Below are 13,431 nucleotides of genomic sequence, written 5' to 3' on the forward strand. Positions count from 1 at the left end.
TTAACACATTGATTTATATTCTGCACCCACCCTGCAAATGTTTAATATTCTTCAAACAAGTCCTTCCATATTCATGTTTCCTGTCTGGCACCAGCAGCCCAGTGACAGATCAAACTCCCTCTCACTGGACCTCTTTCTCTTTTCTGCTTTCTTCCTTGATCAGGACCAGTTCGACAATCTCGACAAACACACGCAGTGGGGCATCGACTTCCTAGAACGCTATGCAAAGTTTGTCAAGGAACGTCTGGAGATTGAGCAGGCCTATGCAAAGCAGCTACGGTGAGCATCCAACAGCATTTTAAACAGCAACTTCCGTAGATGACTCATCTGATGTCAGCGAGAAATTGTGTTGCTCTAAATACATTTAAATAAGTAGGTTAATAAAAATGCCTTATTTAAATGACTGATACTGATGCACTGATTCAGATTCTATATTTCTTTAACTACAAGCTTATAGAATGGGTCAGTTTTCTGTACAATTAGTTGACTAATTGGTCCATTGTAATTCATTCTTGAAGTTTACAAGCATTGCAACAATTTGTTAACAATATCTAACTCTTCATCTGTGACACTGTAGCTATTAACAATTGGCACGCTCAAGTTTGCTTATTTAAAATTTTACATTAAATGTAAGTGACACTGGACCAAAAAAAAACAGTCATGAGGGTAAATTTTCTGAAATTGAGATGTATACATCATCAAAATAAGCTTTCAATTGAGTTATGGCTTAGTAGGGTACAACAATATTTGGCTGAGATACAACTATTTAAATACTAAATATAAAAAAATCCTTTAAAGTTGTCAAAATGAAGTTCTTAGCAATGCATATTAAGTTTTGATATTTTTACTGTAGGAAATGTTCTAAATATCTTCATGATCTTTACCTTATTTGCCATTATATATATCTCTACCTATACAGTGTATTTTTGCACATTGCTATAAATATACCTCAGCGACTTAAGACTTGTTTTGTGGTCTGGGTTCACACATTTTTAAATAATTTAATTCACACTACTCATGTTTTTTTTTTATTGGCAACAGCAGCAATGTTAAGGCCATGGTTAAATATTGGTTGATACCAAGTCATTTACAGTACATTTTTAACATCTTTGCACATTATTCTAATATTCAACTGATGTGCCAGTTCAGGTGTGCATATGTTTTTAAGGTGGCTCATCTAATCTTTGTTTTATAGCAGAACGGTCCATTTTATAATAGGGCTTTAATTGTCTTAATGAGCACGTCTGGTTTCACCCATGTTATTGATTTCTTTCTTTTTTTCCTCCCTCCATCATTCCCTTATGTGGTAATATTAGTTCTTGCCTTGAGATTCAGCGTAAGGGGTGAGAGACAGATCAGGGGTCAAAAATCCCCGCAGGCCCTAAGTTGTACGATTTGAAATAAGATCAAACTGAGAATGAGACACACGCCGTGATTTCGCCAAAGGACACTCAGTGACTGCAGCTGTGGCCTCCTATCCTCTCTCCTCTCCTCTCCCAGGATGTCTCTGTCCCTGTGGACATTCTGCTGTTGCCTGGATACGGTTAGAGTCGCTCCTCTTCCCCCCACTCAAATCTCATTGAAGGTTCTAGTGTAGTACCACATTCATTCTACCTGACAGGTCCCACGCTGCTCTGTAAACCCCCCTCGAGACACAGCCAGTCACACATGGCAACACCCAGACTGTTTTCTCTCTCAAGGGTTTCCATAGTAAGGGGTGAATGGAGCCCAACCACAGTACCCTTGTTTGATTTTTAACATTGCTTTTCAAATTAATCATGTATTACTGCATTGTACTTTTTTTTTTTTTTTTATTTGTTCGGAAGGATGCATAACAATTATTATGTGTATTATGTGTATTATGTGTATTTATTAAAAAGGTTTAGAAATATTAATAATGGAAAAAATCTAATATCAATAAAAATGCTAGAATTAATACATTTTTAGCTTCTTTATTTAGACAATAAATAAATCTGTTGAAATTAATAGCAAGTATTATATAACAAAAGTCATCAAAATTATTTGTAAAAATGTACAATTCCAGTAAAATACATATTATTATTATTATTATTATTATTATTAATATTATCATAACATAAAATGAAAGCAGTGATGCAAAATTTTGGATTAGACCATATTCCTGCCTGTTGTGTTAAAAAAAAAAACATTCTAACATTACATCTTGAACTGTACATAGACTATCAGTTAGATGCTTGTTTTTACTGAAGCCCTAAAATTCAGCAAGATCTTCTGAATCAAAAATAGGTTGTGAGACACTTTGGTTATTAGTGTACCAATCATAACCAGACTAAAGCAGAGGGGAAGTGATTGTTGTTTGATCGATTTCATGAAGTGGATTTAAGGAAGCTACCGTAAAGGAAGTGGCAACCATCATTAATGCAGCTCGATGGGGGTCTGGGTTGGGGAGAAAGGCTGCCCCGCTCCCTGAGCACACTCGGCGGACCCCCCACACCATCCCCCATCCCTGAAGACAGCAACATGCCTGAGCACAGCAGCGCAGCTTCTCTCTAGAGCTCCCACATAAGATTTGTTTCTGTGTTCTTTCCCATGAGTTTATACTGCGTGGGACGAGGGAAGAGGGAAGACAGATTAGCATACCATCACTTTTTTTTTTGCCTGTTTACCATGGCCTACTTTAATTCTCTGATGCACAAAGTAAACACGCTGTAGACAGAGTCCTTTTTGTCTTCATGGCTGTTTGAATATCTGTAGTTTTGATGTTAAGGGATAGTATAATCCCTAATGAGCGGCTTTGTTTGATCTGTTCATAACGTGCTGTTTTTGTGTATATCTGTGTTCTGAATATTTCTTGTTGTTGCCCAACAGGAGTTTGGTTAAGAAATACTGCCCTAAGCGCTCCAAAGATGATGAGCCCAGGTGAGATAAATCACATACTTTTGGTTCTTTTCAATTATTCTAGCATGCTCCAGTGATTCTCAAGTGGTTTTCACAGCTGTTTACAATTTTCATGGATGATTTGTGTATGGTTAGTAACTATTACATATGCCTCTGAAATACTTGATTCTGATTGGTCAGTCAGGATAGTATTTTGGACAAATATTCATAATGTGTAATTGAGCATTATCTAGTAAATCCGATTTTCTATTTGGATAGGCTCATATCCCTCTGCAAACTATTTTATCATAGATGGATAGTCTATCTAAAATTAATTAAATTATATTTGAAATGAATGCTGTTTACCATTTAATCATCAAAAAATTCTGAAAAGTATCACAGGTTCCAAAAAACTAAAAAGCAGCACTGCTGTTAGCTACCTTCATGAATTTTTTTTTAAGGATAGTGTGATACTAAAGACTGTACTAATGACTGATGAAAATTCAGCTTAGCCACCACAGGAATACATAAATTAAAATTTTAATAATTGTTGTCATTTTATTTTATTTTTTCAAATAAACACAGCCTTACTGAGAAGAATAAAAATATTCCAGACAGTTTTACATAATTAGAAAACTATTTATATATATATTTGTGAGATTGTATATATTTATGTGTGTGTGTGTATATATGTGTATATGTGTTAGCAGTAGTTGCTCTCCTAAGCAGCATGTTTCTACCCTGCTGCCTTCACTTTTAGGTTGAAAGCAGAAACAGGGGAGTATATGCTGGGTGTCAGTTCCAGACCCTCCCACATCCCGTAATGAATTCCATTAGATAGGCATAATTTCTCCCAGCATGTGTTTTTGTCCCAGGACATTCATGTAGTGTACAGACAGCCTGCCGATTAGAACTCGACTCTGAAGGTGGGGGCCATTTGCTTTGGACAAAAAAACACACATGCCTAAGGGAGAGAGACGAACAGCTTTGTGTGTGTGTGTGTGTGTGTGTGTGTGTGTGTGTGTGTGTGTGTGTAAGGGGGGTTTTTTAATATAGTGAGCTAGTCATGCCTTGCAGACTGGCCTTTAGTCAATATCAACATACAGACAGAGCCTGCCGGCCCTTGGGGCCCATGATGGCAACTTGAGGAAAAGCTGCATACGAATGGTGATAAATGCACTTAATTTTTTATGAGGGCATAGACATTTCTATAAATGTCTCATATTAAAACGTAAGTTCAGATGCAAAAAGTCTTCAAATGAAAGTTTTATTGCAATGTTTCACTTAGAATCAACGACTGCTTTTAGGACAAAATCTGTTATGCCAATAAAAAGAAATGTAGTACATCATGTATACCAATTCATTGTTGAATTTTTTTGAAGGTTCACATCCTGTTTGTCATTCTACTCCATACTGAATGAGTTGAATGATTACGCGGGTCAGCGAGAGGTTGTTGCTGAGGAGATGGGGCACAAAGTGTATGGGGAGCTGATGAGGTACTCACAGGACCTGAAGGGGGAAAGAAAACATGTGAGTACCGAATGCATGCACCTGAGATACCTGCATGCTCTGGTGAGGTTCGATACAAGTTCTATTTTATATATTGTTGCGTCCTGTCTGATCAACAGCATCTCCAGGAAGGACGGAAGGCCCAACAGTATCTAGACCAGTGCTGGAAACACATGGACAACGTGAGTCATTGTGAGATTAGAGATTTCAGGAAAATTAACAGTCAATAATGTGCATCAGGTCAGACAAAATGATGATGATGCTAAAATATTTTTGGTCTTTTTTATGTGACTATTTGAAAGCACTACAAACACCTCAAACACATAATACCTGTAATAAGTGTTCATATTCTATTTAGACTGGTTCAGGTAGGTACTGCTATGGAGTAACCCAGTACCTGTGTGATTCATCATAGACATAAACAGAGAGAAGTAGCTCCGGTTACAATGTTCTTCTGGAAGATGCACACAGTTCTGTTTATTAACCGCTAGAGCGTTAAACGCTATGAACTGCAGCTTTAAATAAAGCAGGAAGGACGTTTCACTCTGTGCTTTTGATTAAATATTCAGTAGCTTATTATTATTTTTTTTTTGCTGTGTTTTGGAAACTGAATATGAGAAACGTGAAATTTTACTGGTATTATAGTCAACCACAGAGGTTTTGTAATACAATCGGCTCTATTTGAGATGGTTTTTTCATCTGCTATTTGCGCTGTTGTGTAAAAGTGACCGATTCCCAACCTCTCCTCCAGCTGCGACCTGAGATCCAGATATGTCTGCGTGTGTTTATGTGCAAGTATAAAACAGAAGAATGTGTCAAAGGCTGTTGGCAGTGTACAAATGGAAACCTTCCTGCCCCGCATTCAAGTTATCAAGCTCTCTCTTTCCATTCGCCCTCTCTCTCTCTCCGTTTCATGCCCTGCACTGCATTCCTGCATCCTGTACATTTCCTGCCTGTCAGTGCATCTCAGACTGCGTACAGCTGGAGTATTATTATTTTTTCTGCAGCTTTATGGTTGCTGCCGCTAAAGGCCAGCAACAGCTGAATCTGGCATCGAATATGGCCATTGCGTAATAACATAGGTATTCCTCGTTCTTGCACTGTCACGAAATGAAACACAGATGCTTTGGAAGCCGTTACACAAATTTCATTATCGCTCTCGCTCTCTGTACCGTTTTAGATGTTTGTTTGTACGTTTATCTGTATTTATGCTGCTACTCGATCAAAACATGACAGTATTTACAACTGTATTTTTACGCAGGGAGGTTGTTAACGCTCATGCAGTGTTGCAGGAAACGTGTAGTGCGTTTGACGGCTCAAAAACATGTCTCTTTTTTTCGCATGGATTTTACAGAGTAAAAAGAAGTTTGAACGGGAATGCAAAGAGGCAGAGAAATCACAGCTCATCTACGAAAGACTAGACAACGACATCAACGCCACAAAGTCAGAGGTGGAAAAGGTAGTTTATGTGAACCTGATATGCGCGACTTCTTAAAAGTAATGACAGAATATTCTCTGATTCATTTAAAAAAATTGCTTTAAGTTGTCCTGAGGCCTGAGCTGTATTCCTGAAGTATTAGTAATACAGATGACCATTCATTCTGTCTTAGGCAAAGTCCCAGCTGTATTTGAGACAACACATGGCGGAGGAGAGCAAGAACGAATATGCAGCCCAATTGCAAAACTTCAACGCTGAACAGTGGAAGCATTTCAACGTGGCTATCCCTCAGATATTTAAGGTGATGATATCCCTGATTTGTAGTTTCTGATAATTTTTTTTTTTAATTTTTAGCAAGTTTTTAAAGGCTAATCTTTTAAAGACTGAGTGAACTGAATAAATTGACAACGTTGTTATTTTAGTATTATTATTATTATTATTATTTATTTTTATTTTCAATATTTTACTTTTTAGTAATTTTTGTTTCTTATTTTTTTTCTTTCTTTCAATCATTCTAATTATTTTAGTTTTTAGTTTTGAAACACATTTAATTCCTTTTGACAGGGCAACATTAAAGCAAGTTAAATTTATTATCTAATATCTACATTTATTTCAGCCTTATTTCAGTGAACATATTTTACTAGCTTCAGTTAACAGTAATACTGTAATATATTGCTTTTGGCTCACGACCACTCACAGAAAAGATCTCATGAATCAAAGTCTAGTGTAGTTTTGTATGTAGTTGAACCTCTGTTTCTGTGCTCTTGTAGAATCTGCAAGACATGGATGAACGACGGACGGTCAAGCTTGGTGAGATGTACCGGAGTTTTGCTGAGGTGGAAAGAAGAGTCGTTCCCATTATCTCAAAATGCTTGGAGGGCATGGTTACCGCCGCTAAAAATGTGGACGAGCGTAGAGTAAGTGCTGAAATGCTATTAAAATATTTCAGAAATATATTAAAATAGAAAACATCTAAATAAATAATAATATTTCAGATTATTACTAATTTTACTGTATCTTTTTGATAAAAACAAATAAATGCAGTGTAAGAGACTTCTTTCAAAAACATTTTAAAAGATCTTACTGAACTTCTGTGGTATATATTTGTTTCTTGCAAATAAAGAAGACACGTGTTAGATTTGTGTGTAGTTATGACACATTTAAAAGGCTTTGATAACCAGCCTTTATCCGTTTGTCACATCAAGTAGCTTATTATGCTCCATTATGATTTTAAGGAAATATACCATGCTTCTCCCTGAGGTAATTTTAAACCTGTGATCTCCATGGTAGCTGCGGTCCACTTCTTGATAGAATAAAGGGATTATCAGAGATGTCGAGTGGGCGGGAGGAAACGAGGGAGTGGATGATTGGAAGCAAGGGAGGATGAGAGAAACACAAGTTGCTCATTTTGTTAGTGCTGTCGCCAGAGCTGATGCTTATGAAAAGGTCATTTGTGGCGACTGATTACAATTTTATCTTCCCTGTTTTAGTCTCTCTGTCTCTCTCTCTTTTTACAGTTTACATTATTATTATTATTTTTTTATTTATTTATTTTTATTATGTAATTGATGGCGAAGCTTAATTTTCAGCAGCCATTACTCCAGTCTTAAGTGTCACGCGATCCTTCAGAAATCATTAAAGTATTTTTGTGAAAACAACTTTTTTTTTTTTTCTTAATTGAATATAGCGTTCAAATAGTGCATTTATTTGAAACATCTATATTTTGTATAAATGTAATGTCTTTGATCAGTTTAAAGCACCCTTGTTGGAAAATAAATCTTATTGAGGCCAAACTTTGAAAGGTTGATGTAGAACTTTTAACAATTGCTCCGGCTTCGGGGTCAGACAGTTTTAAGCAAAGCAGGATGTCAGCTATATGTCAAGAATCTACAAGTAACTTTTAGGGAAGTCTAAGCTGCCATAAATACAGATGACCAATCCTGCGTCCCACTAGTCTTTTTTTAAAAAAAACCTTTTTAGCATAAGTAATGTTTTAAAGAGGGTTCCCCTTATTCTTGATCATCTATGCGTGCAGCTTCAGTTGTGTTAATAGCCTCGCCAAACTCCATGCTGAATTAATAGTCCTGCAGATCTTCCGAAAAATTCTTAGTTTTTATAACGCACACATTTAGCCGCTCCTAACTAGGTTAGGATCCCCCTCCAGCCCTCTTAAATAATGCAGAATGTAAGATCAACTAATTTATGCACAACTCTTTCTTTATACCAGAAATAATGCTGCGTTCACATTTTGGCCAATTACTATAATTTCAAGATGACAGCTTGAAGGTTCTACTTGGAGCAGTTCACGTCCTCATACTCGGAAATGATTTTTTTTGGCAACACCCATAACACCGTGCCACCCTTGTTTTTCCTTTTTTCCGCTCCCTTTGCTGAATCCATTGGTGGACGCTTGCCCTGCCCAGAGACAAACCAATCAGCTCTGATTATGAGCTGGTTCTGTTTACGCTTTTATTTATGAGCTCGCTTACGTTGTTTTGGGATTTCCTAATGCCCTCTGCTCGAATGCTGAGGTCAAGAGAGACTCGTAGAGGCTGTGAAACGGGTGACATGAAGCCAGAGCTCTTTTGTAATGGTACCACACCCTGGACAAACATAAAGTTGTCCCAGACCAGGCTAACTATCCTGCCTAGTGCCTCAGTTCACAGTTTACCAGGACTATAGTACTCACTGTTCCATCCTTCGCATAACATTAGATAGATGCTTCGATTTTTCCATGTTAAGGTCCAAGATTATATTACCGCCACTGATGGTGTGACATAGTGATATGGACTGGTAAGCATAAGGTTGCTAGTTCAGTCTTTGAAAGGAATGAACTTGTGCTTACAGTATTGTGTACTGTACATGTCAGGCGTTGATGTTCAAGAGTTTATATAGAAGTCATCATCGCTTTTAATCATTTGAATGTGTTGTTGCTGAATAAATGTACAATTTCTTTAATAGGAAAGAACATACTCCAAACTTCAGAATCGTAGTATATGATTTTTGCACTTGGCTCTGCATAAAGGTTATGCATATTGTTGCTGTCCCGCAGGATTCTGGGATTGTAGTGGAGTCATTCAAGTCAGGGTTTGAACCCCCGGGTGATTTCCCCTTTGAGGACTTCAGTCAGAACATCCAGCGAACAGGATCAGATGGCACTATTGGGACCCCCAAGACGGAAGGAAGCAAACCGGACCCCAAACACGCTGTTGGCAGGACCAAAAACAAACTCTGGCTTTTTGGGAAGAAACCGAAGGTGAGTTCAACAAACACTTTTCACTGCCAAGCAACTTTCTGTTACATTTTTAGGCTCAGTTGCTTAGAATAGGTGATGAATTAAAAGTCTGCGTGATGTCCAGGCTCTCTGCTTTGGCTTGTGTGAACAGGATTATATGGCTAAACTTTAACTTCTGCTTTCAAACCTTTGCTGTCAGTACCTACAAACTTCCTGACCTTTTTATGTTTTGTTTTAACAACATGACTTCATGTTTTTCCTTCCCTTGAAAGTAGTTCTTGTTTTTAAAAACCAGTCATTTGAATGATGTAATGAAAGATAAAACTTGCTTCTAAGCAACATTTATTATTTTAACTAGACTTCATTCATTTGGGCATTTAGCTAGCTAGATGACCGATCCTAGTTTTGCATGTTCATTTGTTTGTGTTTGGTTGGTAGTTCACCTTACATCTTTGTTGTCCCAGCTTCCCCCATCCATCCCTCCCCCTTCCCTCCCGAGTTTTCCCTCTGGCCACTTCCAGCCTCCTAAATTTTCTACAGAGCGGATAGCTAACCATCTATCCGAAATGAGAAATGCAAAATCTAAGATCCCATCCTTCCGAGCTGTGAAAAGAGGGGTAAGAGTCGGCCCTGGTTTGGCGTGTGGTTTTGCAGTGGTAATGACGTTAGTGCTTATGCTTGGGCCGGTTTCTCTCACCCAAGGTTTAGCTAATTCCTGCACGTGAGGAAAGTGCGAATCACAATTCATTTTGAGTTGAGGAATAAGGCTTTATCTGGGTCCAAAGAGCTGTGCCCCTAATTTTAGCTGTGAAGTTTGATTGTTGCGTAAAGCAGCAGAACATGGTGGAGGGTGTGTTGGGTGGGTGTTTTTTTATTTTTTATTTTAATTTAATTTTTTATTTTTTTATGCACTTGCATATTTGCATATTACAGAATATAGCTTAGTAGTTTTTTATACCTGCGTTCACACTGACAGTAATTTAATTCTCATTTGATGCTGTGTTTTTGCATTGACATGTTACAGATTTCTTATTTCTCTCTTTAAAAAGCAGCAGTAACTTGCAACTCTATAAATCTGTCATTGTGAACGTCTCTCAAAATAGACTTGAGGATGGGAACACAGAATGAAGTTACAAACATGAGAAGACTGTCTTCTGGGTATATACATTGAGTTTAATCTGGGAGACTGAGTGTTTTGAATAATTCTCCTTTGAAGTTCTTTTATATGCAGAACAAAGCTTTTGGATAAATTGCAAACCAGTTTTGTTTACCGGAAATGTTTAACATCCAGTTATGAATCCTTTTATAGAAAAGTGTCCATCAAAGTCATTTTAATTATCTTTAAATAGTTCCAGCCTGACCTTTTTTTTTTTTTTTTCCAAACAGCAGAGCTAACGGGTGACTCTTCAGATATTCTTTTTTGCTTAGATTTAATATTTTTGAATGGCTCTTCTAACTGGACGCAGCTATTCTGAAATTTCACATGCACCATCTTTGTTTCCTCAAGATTTCCTTGCCGTTATGTAGCCAAGAATCATTGTGCAACAATCCTACTGAATGTTTGCAAATTACAATATAAGCATATTGCATTGCAGCAATTATTTAAAACATTCAACTAACACACTGCAAACTGCCATAACATTACCTTTTCCTAGTAGATGAAATGAACCGATTCGAAACACAAGGACTACTTCTCTAAAACCAAATGGCACGATATTACTTGTTCTTCTTTTACCTGCTACTTTATAATCTAGCAAAAACATGAATTTTGAAACAAAGATGAGCTTGTTGTGAGGTTTCAGACTGGTTCAGGTTTTTGACGACTGATCAGACCTCCAAAATTCTTCTCTTGTGGTATTAACCGTGCTGTTATATTTACAAGACCTGATCTAATGCTCCTAATATGATGGTGCCATTTTAGTAAACGTGACAAAAATCATCAGTCAAATGCATTTGGCTGATGGATTGTTATAAGTGGTTTCTTTTGTTTTTTGTTTTAAATGACGTGGCGTAACCGTAACCTCTCAGTGGTCTTTAAAGCTGGTAAGTGGTGTGTGTTTTGGATTGCTGTAGTATAGACGTGAGGTTTAGGTATAGACTTGTGTGTTTAGTTCTAGGACGCTATGACTGCAATGAAACCCCCTTTTTCCTCGTCGTACAGCTAAAAGATGTCTTTCTTATAGTGTGGCTAGATGTTTGTAAATAAAGTGCGATTGGAAAATTGGAATGTGTGCAAACAAATGAGCCTATAAACCCTTAGGAAGGACATCTCTCTTATACCGTGTGCGCCGTGACCGTCTTCAGCTGCGTTCGGTTGCTTGTCAATGCTTCTTGACCAGTAACTTGTGTTTGTACAGGCACCAACACTAGAGGATCTCAGCCACCTTCCTCCTGAACAGAGACGCAAAAAACTTCAACAGAGGATTGATGAGCTGAATAAAGAACTGCAGAAGGAAATGGACCAAAGGTAGGTCGTTTTTTTTTTGTTTTGTTTTTTTTTTATGTATTTGTGTGTGTGTGTGTGTGTGTGTGTGTGTATTCTGTCTAGCATTGTGTTCCCTTAAAAAATGTAAGTAGCCCCTTTTTTTTGCTGAGGAAGAACATTTTCCAACGTCCTATTGGCCAAAATAATTTATTACATTTTAATAATCATATCCATTTATTTATGTGCTGTCCAACGATTAATTGTGATTAGTCGCCAAAATAAAAGCTTCTGTTTGTGTATGCTGTGCCTATTTATTATGTGTATGTATAAAAACAAACGCATGCATTTATATATTTAAGAAAAGTATGTTGTTTATATATTAAATATATACATAATATAAAATCTAAGAATATAATTATATAAATGAGTAAATATGTATACTGTATTTGTGTGTATTTATAGTAAATACATGCAAAATATAAAAATATACACATGCATATTTTAGGCAAAATAATTTATCGTGGCCGTGATCATTAGACAGCACTTATTTATTTATTTTAATGATTTGTGTTCACTTTTTTTCCTCTTGTGTGTTTGCAACCATGCATGCTCACAACTTATTAAAAATAAACCTATTAAGTAACTAGAGAATAGTATCTCAAAATCATAATTATCTTTATCACAGAGATGCTCTTAACAAAATGAAGGATGTTTATGAGAAGAATCCTCAGATGGGAGATCCTGGAAGTCTTCAGCCCAAGATTTCAGAGACCATATGCAACATGGAGAAACTCCGCTCTGAGATCCATAAAAATGAGGTAACCTTCCCAGTGGATCAGCTTATTGTTGAAGACTTATAAGGAAGCACAGCCTCTGGGAATGTGCATCTGGATAAATATGACACAAAACAGCTGAGTGTCAGCGCCATCTAGTGGAGGAATGGCTCCAATGCGCTTTCTTCTTCACATGCAATTCATCTTGAGTTGTTTTAGAATAAGCCTTTTTAAAGTGCCCCTATTATGGGTTATGAAAGGGTCGGGTTATGGTTAATAACAGTATACGCTGTGCTGTTTCGCAGTATGTTTGCATTCAGTTACAGCTCTGTTACACACCGCATGAAAGGTCATTTTTAAAAATAATTTTATTTGTTTATTCTTCATTAGTAGTAGAAAATGCTTAGACCTGTGTCACTCTTCTCCTGTCTCTCCATCTCAGAGTTGGCTATCAGAGGTCGAAGGAAAGCACGGATCTCGTAGTGAACGACGTCCCAGTGCAGATGTGAACCACCACACACCACACGGCAGAGAGAGGTCTGCGTTTCCTGATTACATTATCTACATTCTCAAGATAGACTGAATACTGTCTACTTTACAGCTGCTTCTTTTATGAATGGCTGAAATGTTTGTAAATTTGTGAATAGAGGAGCTGTTGATCTGTTCGTGCTGTTCTGCAAGATTTTTGTGGATAGAAATGAGTAGAAAGGCATAGCAGTGGGATACAAATAGTCATGTAGTTGGAATAACAACCATTAAATATTGGCGTATTGACAATGTATTATCAAAATAACACAACGTGGAAAAATTGTTTATATTAATGACAAATATAAAGTACAATTCAAAACTCTGGGGTCAGTACGTTTCTAAAAAGTATTTAAATGTACTTTACACTTTAAACATTTTAAACAAATATTAAGCAGCTGTTTTTAGCAGTAATTCAGCTTTGTCTCAAGAATATAAAAAAAATTAATACAGTATAAAACTTATTTCAGTGTGTAATATTTCACAATTTTCTGTATTTTTGCTCAAATAACTATGCTTACATAAGCGACTTAAACACATTTTGAATAATTGTCTACTTACTGCAGTTGTACTTTATCTCGTTACATTTTCTTTTTTTGACGTATGTTTGACAAACGATATGATGACTAAGAAACATGTGATATCAGTGGAACAGTGGTTTCTCATTATA

General features: G+C 36.8%; 2 protein-coding genes across 4 annotated transcripts in view; both read left to right on the forward strand.

Annotated features, from left to right (window-relative positions):
* LOC122350865 (collagen alpha-1(I) chain-like) overlaps window positions 1-13,431 on the forward strand; it is a 513,797-nt gene that overhangs the window by 72,544 nt on the left and 427,822 nt on the right. The gene's annotated exons all lie outside the window — the stretch shown is intronic.
* The window catches only part of fnbp1l (formin binding protein 1-like), a 39,520-nt gene that overhangs the window by 23,453 nt on the left and 2,636 nt on the right, over window positions 1-13,431 (forward strand). For 2 of the 3 annotated variants that reach the window (XM_043247633.1, XM_043247634.1), the window contains exons 2-13: window positions 164-279; window positions 2,848-2,898; window positions 4,239-4,386; window positions 4,485-4,547; window positions 5,720-5,824; window positions 5,976-6,104; window positions 6,574-6,720; window positions 8,856-9,059; window positions 9,503-9,655; window positions 11,396-11,505; window positions 12,149-12,281; window positions 12,679-12,773. In XM_043247633.1, the coding sequence (XP_043103568.1) occupies window positions 164-279; window positions 2,848-2,898; window positions 4,239-4,386; window positions 4,485-4,547; window positions 5,720-5,824; window positions 5,976-6,104; window positions 6,574-6,720; window positions 8,856-9,059; window positions 9,503-9,655; window positions 11,396-11,505; window positions 12,149-12,281; window positions 12,679-12,773 (1,454 nt within the window). The remainder of the gene's footprint in view (window positions 1-163; window positions 280-2,847; window positions 2,899-4,238; window positions 4,387-4,484; window positions 4,548-5,719; window positions 5,825-5,975; window positions 6,105-6,573; window positions 6,721-8,855; window positions 9,060-9,502; window positions 9,656-11,395; window positions 11,506-12,148; window positions 12,282-12,678; window positions 12,774-13,431) is intronic. The other variant, XM_043247635.1, reaches the window with a different exon arrangement.

This window comes from Puntigrus tetrazona, chromosome 8 (assembly GCF_018831695.1).
Source record: "Puntigrus tetrazona isolate hp1 chromosome 8, ASM1883169v1, whole genome shotgun sequence".
Classification (NCBI taxonomy): Eukaryota; Metazoa; Chordata; class Actinopteri; order Cypriniformes; family Cyprinidae; genus Puntigrus; species Puntigrus tetrazona.